At 38.6% G+C, this 20203-nt stretch overlaps 2 protein-coding genes across 3 annotated transcripts; one reads left to right on the top strand and one right to left on the bottom strand.

Annotated features, from left to right (window-relative positions):
- Nucleotides 1–5: 5 nt before the first annotated feature.
- Nucleotides 6–15441, top strand: skic3 (SKI3 subunit of superkiller complex). Of its 2 annotated transcripts, none has more exons than XM_086173897.1 (41): nt 6–44; nt 388–488; nt 614–757; nt 994–1085; nt 1229–1304; nt 1381–1527; nt 1691–1789; nt 1938–2046; nt 2412–2552; nt 2714–2812; nt 3021–3145; nt 3287–3373; nt 3521–3624; nt 4512–4638; nt 5042–5221; nt 5376–5500; nt 5595–5845; nt 5958–6060; nt 6189–6371; nt 6610–6757; nt 6838–6916; nt 7167–7228; nt 7307–7363; nt 7448–7516; nt 7772–7846; nt 8063–8204; nt 8309–8402; nt 8518–8595; nt 8781–8905; nt 8995–9118; nt 9484–9708; nt 10206–10278; nt 10416–10469; nt 10649–10760; nt 10891–11019; nt 11104–11228; nt 11396–11560; nt 12480–12632; nt 13204–13334; nt 14217–14346; nt 15147–15441. In XM_086173897.1, the coding sequence occupies exons 2-41, from the start codon at nt 399–401 to the stop codon at nt 15222–15224; spliced, it is 4710 nt and encodes a 1569-aa protein (XP_086030023.1). In that variant the 5' UTR covers nt 6–44; nt 388–398; the 3' UTR covers nt 15225–15441. The 2 variants fall into 2 exon arrangements, with proteins under 2 accessions (XP_086030023.1, XP_086030024.1); XM_086173898.1 differs by lacking the exon at nt 6–44 and adding an exon at nt 201–218.
- Nucleotides 15385–20174, bottom strand: LOC147218520 (uncharacterized). The gene is made up of 6 exons (XM_086174396.1): nt 19927–20174; nt 18793–19536; nt 18085–18295; nt 17760–18001; nt 17682–17707; nt 15385–16365 (listed from the first exon to the last, which is right to left on the bottom strand). Exons 2-6 carry the CDS (start codon nt 19474–19476, stop codon nt 15717–15719), a joined length of 1812 nt encoding a protein of 603 aa, XP_086030522.1. The 5' UTR covers nt 19477–19536; nt 19927–20174; the 3' UTR covers nt 15385–15716.
- Nucleotides 20175–20203: the final 29 nt, after the last annotated feature.

Genomic DNA, 20203 nt, shown 5'->3' with positions numbered 1-20203 from the left:
TCATTTCCGTGTTGTGGATTGCAGCGCCAGTGCGAGCACAGCAGGTACAACAGAACGTCAACAGTGGTTGGCTCCAACTTTGTCACAAATCTCAGTATATCATGTTTGTAAAGCTAACCCTTTTCATATTTATATTTTTCTAATGCACGGAATGGGCTGTCTCTAGAAGTGCGCGGAGTTGGGAAAACTCAAAGAAGCTAACGTTACTGCTAACTATGGTTAGCTAGTCCACATCAACAGCAATGATTAAGTTATTTGTTTTGTTTCGTTTTCAGAAGGCGTGACACAGCATCCTGCATCTTTTTAACACTGCTGTCATATTGCGGTTCCATGTATCTGTTAAGCCACGTCGGATAATGACAAAGTTATATGTTTGAACTCCATCAGACAACCACACGATGTCCGGGAAAGAAGTAAAAACTGCCTTGAAAAGTGCCAGAGAGGCCATAAAAAACAAAGAGTTCAAAGAGGCTTTGAAGCATTGCAAGGTGGGCTATCAGAAATGCAAGGGTCTTCTGCAACGTGGTGATATGTTGTTTTTCAAGAAATCTGGGTATTAAGTGAGGTTTAACAGGCATTGTTCATTTGACTGCTCTTTTTCATGCATTTGCAGGCCGTTTTGAAACTTGAGAAAAACAATTATAATGCATGGGTCTTCATCGGCTTGGCAGCCTCTGAGCTGGAACAACCAGATCAGGCACAGACAGCATATAAAAAGGCAGTGGAGCTGGAGCCTGAGCAGCTACTGGCATGGCAGGTAGTATGGAAAATGTGGTGGTTGGAAACTGATTGTACTGTAATACATCAATATTTGGCTCAGGGATATTTACAGTCTTTTACATTCTGTATTAAGTGAGTCGGCAGTAAAATCCCTGGAGACCGTTGCTATTGTCATTTCTCCTTCGTATTCTATTGCATGTCACTCAAACCCCCAACATTTAACACATTTCAGTTTATAACATTTCAGTTTATAACATTTCATTTCTGATTTAGGGCTTGGCAAATCTCTATGAGAAGACTGACCAATGGGACTTTAAAGCTGAACTGCCAAATACCTATCAGAAGCTTGTTGATTTGTATGCAAGGTGAGCTCTAAAACAGATCTAGAGGTTTTTTTTTTGCTTAATACCTGTTAATGTCACATTCTGTGATGTTTATTGTGCTTTTTCACATGCTTCTCTTAAACATGTTCAATGTGTTCAGTGTGTGATTATGATGTTTTCCACAGCTCAGACAAAAATAAATGTTTTGAAGTGATCAGAAAACTGTCTGATATCTATCAGTCTGACAAAGAATACTCAAAGGTATGTTAAGTCATGACATGCATGTTCATTTACATTTCTTTCCACACATTGATTATGATTGCATCTGTGCACATAGCTTGCAAAAGTTTGGCTGGTACTCATTGACCTGAAGGAGGATGAGGGTGGAGACAAGAAAGAACTCTTGCAGTTATGGCTACAGATGATCCAGCTTTTGTCAGACTGCCTCCATGAGAAGGAGGTAGACACTGACACTCAAAACCATGTAAGGCTTGTCCAAATAGAGTTTTTAATGCAGCAACATGCAGTGAATTATCCTTTCAGATTTTCACATTTCATGTTCATTAATCTATAAATATAATAATCGTGATCGAGAACACTAGTTTTGACTGGTGATTTTTGTTTTATTTTGCATCCGCATTTATCAGTTAATTGTGGCATTTGAGAAGGCCATGGCTCTCATGGATCCTGTACCAGGGGAACAACACAGGAAGACATCAGCTGAATATATCAAATGTCTTTCTCAAGTAAGAGCCTCTGCTTTTCTCTGTTTCTGTTCATCTCATCCCAGAAAAAAATCTCAGAAAAATCAGGAACATATAGAATAATATATGGAGTACTTCCATAGGAACTTTCACATTTGGTCTCTCACAATTGTTTTTTTTTTTTTGGTAGCTGTCACAAGAAAAAGAAAAATTCAAAACAGCCTGTGAGTCCATGCTAGCCCTTTACCCTTGCCACAGTTATCCTCTTGAAGTCCTTTGCTCCCACTACCTCAAAACAGGTTTGGTTATATGTTATTTTCTTGCATAATTAAAAAGACAGTTGTTCTTTTACACATTCAAACAAAATGCTTTGACATTTAGAATTACATGGTATGATAAGTCCCCCCCCCAAATAGAACCACTATGATGTCACAAACTAGATTTCATTATAAAATATCTGCTTTGGGAATATTTCGACCAAAGTTGTCATTATTGCATTTCGTAATTATTATTGAAGTTAATATAATTTCCCTTTTACGTAGTTCTCCCTCAGAAATTCCTGGGAAATCTTTGGAATATGCAATTAGAGAGTTCTTGTGCTGTAGAATGTTTTTCAACAATAGCGGAGGCAATCCTAGAACATGTTTGCTTTTGTTTTTTGTAGGTATTCTAAATGAGGATGCAGTCAGCTGTTTTGCCAAGCTGCTTGATTTGGCTCCAAACAGTGGCTTAGGTCACTTGGGAATGGGTACCAAAGCACTTCAAGAAGGAAGGTATAAAGATGCTGCCACAGATCTCATTCGAGGTTAGTTTTTTTTCTTTCTTTTTTTATTTTTTAAATTAAGCAGGATGTAATTTGCTTGTGGCCTTCTGTATTGATGAATTCATATAAGAATAACTAAATTTAAAAGGTGATTGCTATGGCATTGATGGTGCTTACTATAATCTTCATGTTCTTTTGATTAGGGCTGAAGAAAATGGATTTCAGTCCAGGATGGTTCAGTCTGGCTCAGGCTCAGCTGAAAATGCACAGATACTCAGATAGTGCAGAATCATGTTCCCGAGGTATAGTTTGGTCCACTGTGTAGCATTCTTCTCATCCAGTTGGCATCCAAACCGCATCTAGTATTGTTCCAAAAAATACAAAGAATGTACACTTAATAAGACCTTTTCATTAAGTAATTTGCGTGGATTTCTCAGTGTACTTGAGCAAAGTGGTGTTTAAGGGCTGGCGCAGATTCTGGTTTCACCGTGTGTCTGTGTGTTCTAATAGGGCTGGCAGTATGTGGGACTGAAGATCATGATCTGAAGATCAATCTGCTAAAGTTGAAGCTAGAAGCTTTAGTCAGAACTGGTGAGGAGAGGCTATCAGGCCAGGCTTTGGAGGCATTTTCACAGGTAAACCACACTCTGTTCTATCAGATTCTCACAAACAATAGTTAATAGTCAACTTTGGATTTACTGAAGTAAGAAGTGATATTTGACTAATTGCACCACAAAATGTGCTCTGATTGTATTTGTCGTTTGTCTTCATTTTAGATCCCAAATGCTGTCAATGATGCACTTCTGGTAGCTCATAAAGGTCGCGCACACCTTAATAAAGGACAGATTGATGAAGCACTTAAGGTTACGCACCAGATGTTTGAGCTCTATTCTATCAAATTCATTTTGACGCCACAGGCATCCACTTATATCAAGTGAATTAAAAACATATTCTTTTTACAACGTTAAGTGACATTGTCACTTTTAACAACTATATCTCTCTACCCGTAGGTGTCGTCACAGCTGTTGGCTTCAAATCCAAACTTGGCACAGGGATTTTCTCTACAAGGACGAGTGCACTTAGCTGAGGGTCAGTTGGAGCTGGCAGAGAAAAGGTAAAACTTTACTTTTCTGAACATTTCCTCTCTCCTTGTACAGGACTGTCTCAGAAAATTAGAATATTATGATAAAGTTTTTTATCTTCTGTAGTGCAATTACAAAAACAAAAATGTCGTACATTCTGCATTCATTGAAAAATGAACTGAAATATTGCAAGCCTTTTATTATTTTAATATGGCTAATTATGGCTTACAGCTTAAGAAAACACAAAAATCCTATCTCAAAATATTAGAATATTATGAAAAAGTAATTTTTGTTTTTTAGTTGTATTACAGAAGACAAAGAACTTTATCACAATATTCTAATTTTCAGAGACAGTCCTGTATTTTCACACTTTTGAACATGCTCTTTGTCTCATTGTAAGTGGATTATTTGTTCAATTAAGTATGTTGTGAACATGAAGTTTACAAAAATGTATGAAAATGAAGGACACAAAAACATAGTCAATAAAATGTGAAAAATATGGTGCCCTCCACGCTCCCTCAGGTTCGTCGTCTGTTTCTTACACTTCATACTTTAAAAATCAAAATGATCTCAGTGTCTTTAAGTATTAGAGCCTTGCTGAAAAACTGCATGAATGAGGCCACAGATTTTTTTTCTGTTCTGTTTTTCTGTTTTTCTGCTCAGCTAAGAATATATTAATTATTTTATAGAGGATGTATTCTATATTAAGTAATTTTAAAATAAGTTGTTTCATTTGCAGCCAACCATTATCAGATTTGAGTGCACTATTGTTTTTACTTTTAGTTTATTTTTGATTTACTATTTTCTGTCAGCAGACAGAGTTCTTCTGTAACAAAACGCTGTTTTAGCTCTCCAACATTAATTTCCTTCAAAGAAATTAGATTTTCTGCGTTCATTTTCTTGCTCTTTCCTGTGTTAGTTTCCTTAGGGCACTAGAGCAAAACCCAGATTGTGGAGAGTACTATTTCTTGCTCGGTCAACTGTACTGGACCCTGGGAGAAGAGACCCGTAAAGACAGACGTAAAACCCACACACATTTGCTCAAGGTTAATGTTAACTTCATTTTTTTTTGTTATTGCAATTCAATTAAATTTTGATACGTTGATTACAACAAACATATGCTGGCATAATTGGCAGCTCCATACTTGTTTGGGGCCACATTTCTGTATGCAGAGAAAAAAGGTTAAATGATCTCAAATGGTTTTCTATGTGTTGATACTCTTCTTTGATCCCCTACCATATATAAGTGATGTTTCTAGCTCTGTCACAGAGCTCTGTGATTTAATATTTTGGAGGTGATCATATATCCAAGGTCACAAGTGACTGGTTGGGCAGATTTTCTCATGAGCAATCGAGCATGATCAATGTGATATAAGAGTGAAAGCTGGACTGAATTGTACCATGAAATTTGGAGTTTTCTTGTAAAATGTAAAATTGTATCCATTTCAGGCTGCAAAAATGGACCCTCATCTTGGATGTGTATTCCGCTACCTTGGACATTACTATAAAGAGGTGGCAAATGATCCTGAACGGGCCCAAGGCTGTTATAAAAAGGCCTTTGATTTAGATAATGATGACGTAGAGTCAGGCGCTGCCTCTGTGGACCTCAGTATGGCACACAGCAATTTGGTAAGTAGGTCATGTGTTAAATAAATAAATAAATAAATAAAAATTTGGACAGGTCGAATGTGGTTTTTGGTACCATTTCTTGTCATTTTTTTTTTTTTTTAGAACTTAATGACTTTCCCTTCTTGTTCACCTTCCTCTTTATCCGGCATTGCAGGACACGGCTTTAGCAATACTCCAGTCAGTGATTGAGAAGGCCACTCCTGGTTCAGCTAAATGGGCCTGGATGAGACGAGGACTTTACTACCTGAAGGTTGGAGAGCATCAACAAGCTATTTCTGAGTAAGACTATCAAGTCTTGGACAGTAAAATTTTTGGACGTTGTTAACCTGCAAGGTGTTTAGATATATAGTTATTTATTTATTCATGTCTGTAGTCTGCAAGCAGCTCTACGAGCAGATCCCGAGGACTGGGTGTGTTGGGAGTGTTTGGGTGAGGCCTACCTAAACCGCAGGAGTTTCACAGCATCTCTGAAGGCTTTTGGTAAAGCCCATTCTCTTCAACCATCCTCCATCTACAGTGTATATCAAGCTGCAGCAATCAAACAGACCCTTGGCAAGTACAAAGAGGCAGTTGCAGAGTACCTGCTCATAACAGCACACCATGACTACATTCCTGCTCTGAAAGGTAACATTTTATGTTGTCATATCTGCAGCCTCCTCCTTTTGTTAAGTAAAATTTGTTGTTTGTTCATCTGTTGTCCAAATCTGATATTACCATTTATGTTATTATTATCCAGGTCTTGGGGAGTGCCAGCTCTTCCTGGCGAAAAACCTAATGGGTGACTACAGAGATGGGGCAGCCATTGACTTAATTCAACAAGCTATCCAGAACCTCTTCAAGTACTAAATGAAATCAATCTTACCTGCCCCTATAAAAATAATTACTTTGTTAGTTCTTGCACTGTTTGAGTTATAGGGTATCTCAGATCTAATCCGTTAACCTTTTATCAATGTTGTTCTCTTTTTAGAGCTGCAGAACTGCGCCCAGACCTGTCTTGTTTGTGGAAATTGTTGGGAGATGCCTGCACTGCTGTCCATACAGTGTCTCCAAACAGAGCCCAGGTTGATATGCCAGCCCCTCTGGCTGGGTTGGAACCCACTACTCGCTTCCACATTCTGAACCAAGCTCAGATACTAAAAGTAGGAGAGAGGTATGAAAAACAAACACACAAAAATGTTTTTAAGAGTGTTTGAATTATGAGCCATCACTTACATTCTATATTTCTAGCCCCTTTATGGGAGAATACATTCCTTAACATGGTTTGAGATTTTTATAGTTGTCTTCTATTTGTGGTGTAACTGTTGTTAAAATCTGTAATAAGAAGCAGAATAATGAATACTCAGTGAACATGTTAATACATATAGTTAATACATATTGATTGTCCACAGGTGCTATGGTCATGCTTTAAAGTTAATGCCCGAGGTCCCCAGCCTCTGGTATGACCTTGGTCTCAACTTTTACCGCCAGGCTAACTTAACATTCCCAATGGAGGAAGACCAGAACAGCAAATCCATGCTATTAGAGAAAGCTCAGCAAGTAAATCATATAATATTACACACTTTTTTGGGACTATATGATGGGAAAATTCCTTTTACATTTTTTCTACCCTTTTTCAGTGTTTAAAAAAGGCTATCATGATGGAAAGCAAGAACCATTGCTTCTGGAATGCCCTTGGAGTGATTGAAATGAGTAATGGTAATGATAACCTGCTCTCGTGTTTAATTTTCAACAGGTTGAAAGATTGAACAAAGGGACTATGTTCCTTTGCCTTTTCAAAATTAAGTTTACCAACAGGAATAAATTATGGGGTGTTATGATTGTGGTCCTGTGTGTGATGACAAACTTGATGAATAAGGATATTAATTATGAATGTTTCAAAGTGAGATACCTTGTCTATACCAAAGGAAATATTAACTATCTTCTTTGTTTCTCTGTATCTCATCAGGGGTTGAGAACTTGTCATTGGCTCAGCATTGCTACATCAAGTCCATACAAGTCGAGCCGAATGTATGTGCCAATCATGTGCTCGAGTAATTAATGTTAAATTTACATTTTGGGTTTTACTGAGTGTCTCTCTTTTTGTAGAATGTTGTTGCTTGGACCAATCTTGGTACTCTGTATTTGAAGAAAGACAACATTGAGGTATGTTATTAAATTTGTTTCAAATTCTATGTGTATTTACAACATTTTGTAGCTTGCCAATTCACGTCCTTTTTCCCCTCACAGCTTGCACATGAGTCCTTCAAGATTGCCCAGTCCTTAGAGCCCCTGTATGTCAACTGCTGGATTGGACAGGTAACCAAATCCGAATATGTGATTAACAAGGAGATTCATTATTTTATAATATAAACTACAAAATATTTGCTTAACTGCTAAAGAATGAGTATTGCTTGAGGTTGTGAATACAATTTAAGAGATGGATAGTGATGGAAAGATTTCAAGATTGCTATCTAATGAGACGTATTGTTTTCTGTGTATCTCAGTAAACAATTAGATTGATGAAGTTTACTTTTTCATGTTAATGGTTTTATATGTTTGTCTTCCTTTCAGGCCCTGATAGCAGAGCGAGTGGAAAGTTATGATACTATGGATCTTTTCAGGCACACCACTGAACTCAGTAATCATGTGCGTAAACTCCTGAAATAATTGAAATTGCTAACAGGATACTACTGTTTTGCTGGCTAATGATAATAAAATTATTGTATCACCATTTTTTTTTTTTTTTAGGTCAAAGACTTTTTGTACAATTATTTATACATTAGACGTGACTAACCTACCATCACCTCCCTCTCTCCCTCCCTGCTCCTCGCCATCTATTTATCACTCACCTTCCCCTGGCAGACAGAAGGAGTGAAAGGTTATGCCTTTTGGGTGTGTTCAACCCTGCTGGATAAAAACAATAGGGACTCTGAACTGTTCCGCTATAACATAGTTCAGATGAACGCCATCTCTGCTGCCCAGGTGGCCCTCACAAAGTACACAGGTGCACTCTTAGATATGCAGGTCGTCTCATCCCTAATGTTATTTGGGTCATTTTAGAGTTATTTGAGATGCAATTTATAAAAATGACATACCTCTTTTTTTCAGAGAGGATTCAGTCAGATCCCAATGCTTTCATCTTGCTGGGCTACATGAATGAGCATCTGCAGTTGAAGAGACAGGCATTACAAGCGTATCAAAGGTGTCTGTCCATGTTCTCAAAGCAATATACATTTACCACCAAGACATATTCTTATTTATCTAATATAATGACCACCTTCCCTGGTATATAGTCACTAATAATTCTTTTATTTCAGAGCTGTTCAACTGCTTAAGTCCATGTCTCTCCCTGAAGAACTGGCTTTTGCCCTGGGCAACTATGGCCGTGCTTTGTGGTAACAAATTATTGCTATTACTACTTAATAGGAATACAAATATTTCAGCCCAAGAAATCCAACCAAACTTCATGGATAAAAACTTAATCACTTCAAATTTTCAAAAGTTTAAATAATTTTAGTACATATTAAAATATTCTAAAATATGATATTTATATAAAATAATAATAAAATATTCCTCACAGTAATACAGGTCAGGGGGAGGATGCTGTCCATGTGTACAATTCTACACCACTAAAAGAGATTAGTGAGCTTGCAGGACTGGCTCTGGCCTGCTGCAGAGCAGGGCTCATCCCGGAGAGCATCAATGGTGAGAGACTTAACTGAAATTATTTGCACTGCATGTATGTGCAAATGCTCTAGTGACTTTCAGTTAACAGTATTATTTGTCAACTGTAGCCTATGAGCGTGCCCTGACTCTGGCTTCCAATGAAAAGGAAACTGCTTACATCTTGACAGCCCTGTCCTTGCTGCATCATCAGCAGGGTGAAATTGATTCAGCAAAAACTCTGTTATTTAAATGGTAAGTTCAGTCATGTCTTGACAATGATTGCAGCTTTGATTTGAGTATGAATTTTTTGTTCTTTACGTTTTGCCTGGTTTAAGTGCATCACTTATCATAGGGGGGAGTCAAGTATAATGTTTAAATCAGTGGATGATTAGTTTGTTTTCCTAACCATCCCCACTTGAGCAGGTATTGAATATGGTTTGATTTGTTGGTATTGGCTTGAAAACATTGCCTCATAATCTCCACAAAGAAGAACTTTTTAGTATCTGTGCCATTCAAAACCCTTCTCCACAGCAGTGCCAAGTAATAGTATGGCATAGCTGATTGTTTTACTTGACTGCATGCTAACATAATTGACTTTCTGCTCTCTTTTTCCATAGCTCAATGTTGAGAGAGCCAGTCGCGGAGTCTCTTCTCTGCTTGTGTGCCCTTGGATTAGTCCTTAATGATACAACATTAGCAACTGCTGCACTGACTGAGCAGCTTAAACAAGGCACAAATTCTGGTGGCGTTGTAGAGCAGCGGTGTCTACTCACTTGCACCTTGTTGGCCTTGCAGGGTAACTATACTGCTGTGCAAAGAGAGGCTTCCAAGGCAGTACACAGGTGAGATGCAAATAAAAATTTTAAAATAAAAACTTTACAACAGAGGATATACTTGCATATTCATTTGCAGAAATTCATTGAAGCAGCTGGACAAACTTGACCTTAACCTTACTTTGAAGAAGTGAAAAAAGTCTTTATGTTTGTTTGATTTTTGAAATATCAAATACAAATGATATTTAAATGATGTTTTGTATTAAAAACCGGTACAGTTGGAAAAAAATATATTATTTATATACAGTAGGATCAATAATTAATCAGCCTCAAATGAATGATTTGTATTTTTTCTTTTAGTACAGTACCTAAATAGAATAAAGGATATAATCAAAATTTCACAATTTTGCAATTTTAATTTGACTAAAATGATTTCCATGTTTTGGATAGAAAATCAGACTGACAGAAACTATAGATCTATGTTGTATGTGCAAAAATATTTACAGTGCTTAATTTAGGCTAGTCAGTTTTTACAATGGTCTAATTGATGTCCGTGCCATGAAAAGCAATCCAGGTAACCCGTCCCTTTGGGCGCTGCTATCAAGAGTAGTACCTCAATACTACCCCAAGAAAGCAAATGTAAGTATAAACACACACACACACACACACACACACACACACACAAATACACGTACTGCTCTCACAAATATGTCATAAAAAAACACCTTGCTCATTTATGTTGTACTACTGTTGGATGTGTCTCCTATCTATTCTAGGGAGGCTCAATCGCCGGTCATGTTGCCTGTCACTCCAGTATGACCCAAGGAAAGGTAAAAAAAACATGAATATTAAGATAGTCTAGTGCCATTTTAACCCAAGTAAAAACTCACATTGTTGGAATTATTTACTAATCTGTTGTACGATTAATATGATGACTTAAAAAGTGCATCCCCTTTATAGTAGTATTTGCAGGATTTAACACAAAATGACTAAACCAATCTTCCTCCAGAGGGCGTTGTTGTACAGTGGCGTAAACAAGCTGGCTGTTGGAAGACACTCTGGAGAGAACAGTCATAAGAATGCCCTTAAGACAATGCAAAGGGCTGTGCTTCTTTGTCCAGGTCAATGAATACACACACACACACACACACACACACACACACACACACACACACACACACAGACAGTCACATGTACATCAGATGAGCATGAGGCTCTGTTACCCTAATTTGAAGAATTACATTCTTTCAGATGATCCAGCAACATGGGCAGGATTAATGGCTGCCTGTCACACAGAAAACATATCTTGTTATCTCTCCGGCTCTGCTCCTCGCAGACAAGGACTACAGCAAAATCTAATGACAGTGGTTTCTGAGAAAGGTGGGTGTACTGTTATGTTTACCATTTTTCTATTCTGTGATTCGGTGTTTAAAACATGCAAGTGACAAAACATCTGTATCCCAGTACAAATTATGGACGAGATGGAGCGCCCATTAGCCCAGTCTCTGGAAAGCTGGGTGCTGCAGCAGGCTGTGACTGGACTCATGCTGGAGGGACAGCTAGAAAAGGCAGAAATCGTCTGTTCACAGGTGTGGTATCATTACAATTTGTCGTACGTAAACATTCTGAACGTTGCTTTCAGATGTTCATTTATTATTCTACTTACTGGCTTAATCAAACATGTATGATCTGCAAAGGAAAATGTTACTCCCCCTATCCTTCAGTAGTTCTTTAGCTCGGTCTGCTTTATTCCCAGGTGCTTAATGTTTCTCCAGAACATCCAACAGTGATGCTGCTACTGAGACAAGTACAGTGTCAGCGCCTTCTTGAGACCAGTGGGAGTGCTCATCTACCACAGTCTGTGCTAGAACAGCTTAACACCACTGTAATGGTGAATCCAACCAATGTTGGGGCGTGGCAGGTAAGTGGAACTTAGGTAAAAAGCCATCACCCCTCAGTCTTCAGTATTTTCAGGTACCACTATGTTCACATGCTAAGAATAAATGCAGAGCATAGACAAGGCAGTCAATTCAAAATACAGAATGTTGCATGGTTTCAAGATAGTGTTGTTTTCAGGTTGTAATTTGTCTAAATGCTAAAATGGCACGTTGGTAGTTTTGACTCACTCTAATTCACCTGTTTAATTAATCAAAAAGGGAGAACGATTTTGTCTTTTACCTAGACAATTACATTGCACATAAAAAGGCAAAAGAAGCAGTAGAGCATCTAGGCTGTGCTAAGTAATTGCCATATGAATAGAGTTCCATATCAGCCTCCCCTCTTCACAGTGGGGAATGACATAAGTCATTCAAGTGACAAACTTATTATTGTTTGCCCTCTATTGAGCGGCAAAACAGTAGAGAAGAACATCACTGCTTACAAATGAGAGAGTTCTAATTGAAATACTCAGATTTTGGGCGGTCACAATATCAGATAACATTAATATAAATGCATTGTAATATCAACAGTTTACCAAATCAATTTGCAACACTTGGATCTTTTTGACATAATTTTTATACAAAAAAACTCAAAAAATATTTAGATTCTGTAATTTTAATTTACACTTAAATACAGTTTTAAAAAAAATGCTCTATTTTGACAGAACAAAATGTGTTTTGGTCTGGAGGGAAAAAAAATGGTTAATCAGTATTGGTATCTCAATTGCCACTGCTCATCACATCAGGAGCAGGGAAGCCAATGGCATTACATAATCTAAACAACTGACCTGGATAATCCAACCAGTTTTGTATTTGTCCAAAAGTTTACAATATATTATTTACACTGTCTTATGCACCCTTGCTTCATCACTATTTTCTCATCTTTTCTCATCTTACTCCCAGTGGCTGGCTGAGGTGTATCGTAGCCAGGGTCTGCTTGTTCAGGCAGTTATGGCTTACAGACAGAGTCTGCAAATTGCTTCTCAGCTTGGCCTGTACAGCAGCCAAGTAGCCAGTCTACTTAGACTCGCTTTGCTTGCCCAAGGAGCTTGTATGGTGAGTTTGTTCACAAGATAATATAAAGATCTCTCATACATTAAATAAATCTGTATGAGTTCTATCGTCAAAAACTTTTACAGTATTAATGTTGTATGTTTCCTAAAGGTATATCTGCCACAATAAACACATTCAAGGTCGCAAGTGCCACAAGTAAAGGTTTAACTAAATTAATGATATGTTGACGGACCTGTTGATCTATTGATCTCATGAGATGCATGTGATCATTTAAACCTCTGTTGTTTTATCTGAAACTATTAACCAATGAGAGTTAAATGAAAATATATTCATGAAACAGTTTTGGCGCCTCCAGCCCAATGGAAAAAAAACAACAAGAAAATACTTTTCCCAGTCTTATTCTTTTGCCTAAAGTGTGAATATCACAATATTTGAATAGTCAGTCAGATGTTTAATCACCTATTCAGAAAACTGCAAGTTTGAAAATTAGAGGCCATTTTATACTATGGAAACAGTGCTACCTATTGTCAGAAGCTGTTTATTTTTTTGCTGAATATTCAACACAGTGCTATCCCTTATCCTCTGTATTTGTGTGGCTGTCCTTACTTTTTAGGCAGGTGTGCCAGGGAATGACTGGAAGGACCTGGTACTAGAGGCAACCACAGAGGTCTTGAAACTGGGCTCATCCCCTGTGGCCCTCCTCTTTCAGGCTCTGCTCCAATACGTAACAAAGATGGGTGCTCGGTAGGTTTTTCTCCCCTTGTTCAACTTAAATTCCTTTATTCAGCTACTGAATGCATTTTTACAAGAAGTGTGTTTGTCTGTGCCTTTTCTGTGTAAATAAAAATTGATCAAATAAATCCCGATTACATCAGTCTACTTTTAAAAGTTGATGTCCAGCTACTTCTGTTTGTCTTTCAATATGAACAAATTAGCTAATTATTTTTGTAGTTGGAGCTTTCCATAATTTTGTATCGTTGGCTACCCCTCGTTCTAATTAATAGTTTGTACTGATGTACCTTATACCTACATCCAAGTCAGCAGAGCACTGACAGCGAAAAAAAAGACCTCACTTGTAAGTCGTGATCCCACTTGTAAAAGTATTTTAGTTACTTGATGCTGGTCATCAATAGAGGAGGTGGTTTTACTGTTACCACTACACTGTTTATATATTGTTTAGTATTCTTTATATATTGTTTAGTATTGTTTAGGTGCAAGTTGTTAATACAAGCCCCGCCTGTTTGTTTTTATATATATGTATACATAGTTAACACTGTTTGTTGTTATTCTAAGTTTTTCTGTTTGATAACTTTTCTTGCACTGTCTACTTTCTGCTGTAAGTGGTCAATTCCTTGTTTGTCAAAGTTTTACTCTATTCTATAAAACTTTATTGTGGAGTCTAGATCGAGAAACCATACCATAGTAAGATATCTACAATATGTAAGACAATTATCATCAAAAGCTAGGACCAGTAGGGAAACATCAATGCTAGTGTTTCCACAACTGCAACTGAAAGTGATCACTTCTGATATTATATGGCCATCATGAATGATTGACAGTCTGATGGATTGATTAATTGATGAGGCAAGTAACCATTCATGTTTTTTTACCACTTTTTTTTTGCAGGGAAACTAGGCGATTGTTGGAAAGGCTTGTATATGTCCCAACTCAAGACTTCCCAGTGACTGTGGTACAGGTTGCCAGCTGGTACCTTCTAAGGCATTTGCATTTTAAGAACGATGAGGAGCTAATAAATGTAAGATCACTGCTGCCTTAACTCATCGTTCATCAAATTTAAACTGCCTTGTGGAAATTTGAATGCTTTGCAAAAAGGCAAGATAGCTATAAAAATGATTTAAAGATAAGAATGGGAAAAAAAATATATTATTTAGTAAATGATACAAGCAAGAGCAGAATTTTTCTGAACAGCTGCTTTTCATGGCTGGAAGTTATTACTCGGTTTCTAATTGATTTGACTCTGGTCATCTGGCATCGGTATTTGGTTTGTTTTCTTTGGTCCTCACTGACAGATCAATTTAAAGATTAGGACCCTGTCGAGGACCCATACCAGCTGATGCAGGATTATGTCCTTTCCAGTGATGGAATGACAGATATATTAGTTATAAATAACTTTAGCAGTTATCGAGTAACAGATACAAGTTTGCATGAACTTGCAATCATTGAGGATACTAGAAATTCTGGCCCCTCAAAACAAGGACCTGCTTTACTGTGTCTTGTAGACACATCTTTGCATATATAACATGCTCACTAGCCTTCAGGAGAACAACCCTGCCTTCAGTTCAGAGCCCAATATTTCCTACTGTGGGTCATCAGTTCAATACAAACATGTATAGTAGCTTAATACCTTTGTGCAATATTTAGAGATTAATTTAGTCTAATCTGAAAAATCTGTGTCCAAGTATCATAAAATGATTGAAAGAAATATGAAATACCGTCATTAAGAACACTATCATTACATTTATTGTAAATTTCTCTGAAATTCCTTTTTAACTTTGATCAAGCGTTTATTTTGTATATCTTGCATCATCTTTGCAGGTCCTTTTGGAGCATGCCAAAATGTCTGGAAATCAACGACTCCTCGAGTTTCATTCACAGCTTGCCTGCTCATCCTGAATCTGGCGTGACCATAAGGAATGTTCATGAAGTTGGTTATCAATGACAACATTACACGTCTCTTAAAATTTAATGACAATTATGGGCATTGCAAAACTGCTGAGCGATATATGCATCAATTACGAAAATCAAAATGATTTCAAGCATTAAAATACATCCCATAGTACATGATTAATTTTCACATTGAGTCTTGAATAAAGGCTTTCAGCTCCATGTACAGATTGTCTCAGCTTGACTGATGATTGCGTTAACTGTAAAACATTCATGTTTACTTAAAATCAAGAATGAGACTGTCGACAAAAGGTATGAAAAATTCTCCCATTGGTCTTGTTTACACAAAATGTGGAAACAAAGACCTGTTTGCAAAGTTTGATTTCACCGGGATGTTGGTTGTCTTCAGTTCTCCTCTTAGTCCCTGCTTCTGACACTGCATCACACCTGCAGCTCCTTTTCTCTCTTCTTTTTCTTTATTTATTTCTTAATAATCGTCAATTATTTAACGCAGTCATGCTTGGTCATGAGGATGCAGATAGTTTTCCCACAACCCCAGCATGATTGCTTGATGTGGTGAGGACTCCACTTTGTCTTTCTCTTGCATTGCGAGCACATGTCTGCAGTAACACCAGGACTTGAAAGACGTTTAGCCAGAAGCTGCTGAAGCTCGGTGAGCACGGTATTCGGTGCCTTGGCGATACCTACGACCATCACTCTTTGCGGGTCAAATACACAATCCTCCTCTAAGCCACTGGGCACGGCTTTCATGCCACAGTTCGGAGGTACCCAGGCGGTGTCATAGCCCTCTTTGTTCCAGGTGTACTGCATAGGGTGGTTGTCCCTGTCGATGCGTTTGACATGGCCAACATCCACGCTCAACTCAAGGATCACGCGGTCAGATGGGTTAAGTTTTAATGGATAACGTTCTGCCTTTTTCTGGTCACGACTGATGTAAACACCGGGTCCCAGCATGCCACTTGGTGACTGCTTGAAGCCTTGGGAGATAATGACTTTTGCGTTGGCCACGCTGGTGCCATGGTACATTGTATAGATGCCACTGTCTCTGGGCTCCTGGGAGGCCCGCAGTAGGAAACTGGGAGAGTTCTCATCATAGGTCACCTCCCAACCAAAGAAATCCACAGACATCCTGTACAGATAAAAATTGAAACCTTATAAGCCAATGTATAGAATATAACGTTTCTGATCAGATTTTGATTTGGATTTACAGTCTGCGGTTTTCATTTTCCATATGAGTCGTGTAACCCTGGCAATGTTGCACCCAATTCGGACTCCAGTCAGATCCAAGCTCCTGTCGTAACGTTTTTTTTTTTTTTTATGAATCACAACTATCTAGATCACTGGTTTTTGTCTGCAGTAACGCGAAAACGGTCGATAAAATTAGCCACAATAAACTAACAAATATTAATTAGAAACTATATAGTCTGCCGTGTGCTGACATAAGCTGTCGCAAAGCTCAAGGGTCCATTCATAGTAAATCTTCGGCACTAAATAGAAATGACAACATTTTAATTTAGCTGAAAGTAATAAAGGAGACTTAATTCAGTTTTAGCTGAAAGTTATAATGAAGACACATTTCAAAGCTGATAGTGTAAAATCTGCCGCTCCGCCCGAGGCAGAAAACATTTGTATCATATCTTACTGGAACAGGCAACTTTCACAAACCCTCGGTTACACATTCATGACGTAAGACTCTTAAACCAGTTTCTATGTAAATGTGTTTTAATTTTTCTTTGTAGAAATTATTATACTTACATATGTGAGGACACCCTTCTCGTTTCCTTTGAAATAGTTGCTCACTATTTTCACTTTTGCTTTCACTTCTTAGCTAAGACGTAACCTGTCGTCCGAATTAAAGCAAAACAGACGTGTTAACATGTGCGACTTCCTTGTGTTTCGAAAACCGTATCGGGGCCTTTATTTCCTTTTTATTTACTTTATAGCAGAAAAAAGCATGCATAGTATAATGCCGACCTCACTCCATGTCTGTGTCAGGATAATCGTTGCTATATTTAGGATATAGATTGCTAACCAACTGAGCAAGTTTTTCTTTTTCTTTTTGTGGGGTCATTTAAAAGACAGATCAAGATTTAACTTTAAATAAATCTTTATTTAAACGGATTCTGTTAAACTCTTTCTCTAGTTTTTTTTTTTTAATAATGTTGCATCCCCACTCGGTTCTAGGTCATGAATCTAATTGTTTCTTTGTATATCAGCATCTATATTTAGAATGAGAATTGCCAAATTTACAATATACACAGGAATTTGACATGGTATGACAGGACTTTATAATGTGAAATTTAAGATAACAGTTATTAGAACAGAAACATTGGCTTAGCAACAAAAAAACTGTTTGGGCTTAAGAAATACATACAATTTAAGTTGGATATATAAACAATGAGAATGGCAAGTGCCTTTTGGAATGGTGGAGGATGGGGGGGTTACGAAGATCTGTTGAGGATTGTTACAGCCTGCAGGGGAAAAAAAATGTTTAAATTCCTGGTGATTCGGGTCCTGGTGGACCTGAACCTGCGGCCTGATGGAGGGGTTGTGAACAGGCAGTGAACTGCATGTGAGGGTTCCCACATTGTCCCTCTTAGCCCACTGCCTGGATTTACCTTCATGCAGAACACTCATGGATTCCTGTTTGTGTCCCGTGGGTTGACTGGCTGTTCGATGCGTTCCAATCTCTTCAGTGTGGGTAGAGGAGGCGGGGTACTCCTTCTTCTGGAGAACTGGGTTCAAACGTTGGGGGAGACGTTCATCTTGCAGAGGAGAATAAGAGAGAACATCCTTTTGTGCATCCGCTTGATGACTCTTGATGCGTGATTCTTCCATTTCATGTCACAGGTGATGGGGGTGCCCAGGACCTTCAGAGAGTCCACTGCTTTTACTGCGGAATTGTTAATGAGGAGTGGGATGTGTGTGGCTGAGTGTCTACAGAAATCCATGATCGACTCCACTGTTTTGTTGATGTTGAGCTGCAGGTTATGCACTGTACACCATGCTGTTAGCTGGGACACCGTGTCTCTATAAGCTGACTCATCATTGTCCTTGTCCTGTGGTGTCGTCCACAAACTTAGCCAGCTTGATGGAGCAGTGGCTGGAGTTTAGGTTATGTTGTGGGATGTTGTCTTCAGCTATTCCAAACCTTGAGTATCTGACCTAAACACATGTAACAGATTGACATAGTCTTGCAGAAACAATTTGTCTTTATTGATTATTTTCATGATGAGAAAACAGCACAGATTGAGACATAATACATAAAGTGCACAGAAACTTGAAATCCTAAACCCAAAGATTTCATAGATGGTGAAGGCTAAAAGAAATGAGGGAAGCGGTTTAAATTGCCCTCATTGAAAAACAAAAATTATAGGTAAAAGAGAGGTATGTCTGGGAGCAAATCTTCTTTTTCTGCTTTCGGCTTTTCCCGTCAGGGGTCGCCACAGCGAGTCAACTTTCTCCATCTAACCCTATTCTCTGTATCCTCCTCTCTCACACTAACTACCTTCATATCCTTATGTCTGGGAGGAAATAGTCCCCTTTTTTGTCAAGCCGTCTTCTTCCCTTGGCTTCCCTTGGCTTTACAAAAATGCTTGGACATCAGGATGCAGATGGTTTCCCCACATTGCCAGCATTTTTGATTGATGTGTTTAGACCCCTCCTGTGTCTTCCTCATACAGAGTGTACATGTGTCCACGGCCGAAGCTCCTTTCTTGTGACTGTCAACCTTTTTTGCAATAAGCTCTTCAAGGTCCTTTCTTATTTTGGGGCTGGGTGCATTTGCAATGCCTATGACTTTCACCCTTTTGGGGTCATAAATACAGTCCTCCTCCAGGCCGCTGGGCACGGCTTGCATGCCACAATTTGGGGGCACCCAGGCGGTGTTGTAGCCATTTGCCTGCCATGTTAACTGCATAGAATGATTATCCTTGTCAATACGTTTGACGCGGCCAAGACGTGCAAGCACAATAAGGACAACGCGGTCCGAAGAGCTACTATGACGTGGATAACCGGCTGCCTTTTTAATATCGCGACTGACATAGACCCCCTTTCCAAGCATGCCGCCTGTGGATTGTTTAAAGCCATTTATGATGATGCTGGATGCATTTTTGACACTGGTCCCATGGTACATGGTGTAAACTCCTCCTTTTTTGGGTACTTGAGAGGACTCCAACTCTCCACCAGGAAAAGAAGCGCCATCATCAACAACCTCCCACCCAAAAAAGTGTATAGACATTATGTTTGACAGATGTGGCCAATGAATGAAGATCTGTCAAAGCTGCAAACAACCACAGCTCTGTGGGGGGGGGGGGAAAGAGTAGATATTTGACATTAGGTGAAAAGTTTCGATGCAATTTTTTAGAGACAATTGTTTCATGTATCTGCATTACATCGTGTTTATGAGGCCCTGCTTTTGTTTTTGTATTCGAGAACGGTTTCACATATTTGATCATTTCCCAATTACCTGTTGTGTTAGTGTATCGAACACCACAACTTTCTTTATAGGTAATGTATTCATTTAGATCGGAAACGGACCTTATCAGATCGATCGTTGTAGAACACGGGAGGACAATCGCGACCCAATTGAGTTAAATAATGTGCCTCTAATAGGTGACTACCGCCATGCGAAGACCTATTATAATGTTTTAGTTTAAAAGAAAGGAGCAAAGTTAAGAGCAAATCTTACCGTCGGAGAGAATTTTCCTGGGAGCTCAGAAAAACTTCACTTTCGTTTTCTCCCCTATTACGTTTCAATGACGTCACCGGCGCCTGATCGATCTTGGAAGTTTAGAGGAGGGAGACGAACTAGGAATTGCCTGGCAGGAGATCTAGGGGAAGACCAAGAGGAGATTCATGGATATTGTTAATAGGGTCATTGAGTTAGTTGGTGTGTGAGAAGCGGATGCAGAAACCAGGGTTAGAGGGAACCCAGACCGGAAGGGCTGGAAGGAAAAGAAAACTAG

This window comes from Fistularia commersonii, chromosome 26 (genome assembly GCF_037954325.1).
Source record: "Fistularia commersonii isolate RoL2024-O1a breed Wild chromosome 26, RoL_Fcom_v1.0, whole genome shotgun sequence".
NCBI lineage: Eukaryota > Metazoa > Chordata > Actinopteri > Syngnathiformes > Fistulariidae > Fistularia > Fistularia commersonii.
The sequence above is the reverse complement of the archived record's forward strand: the minus strand, read 5'-3'. Positions and strand labels throughout refer to the sequence as shown.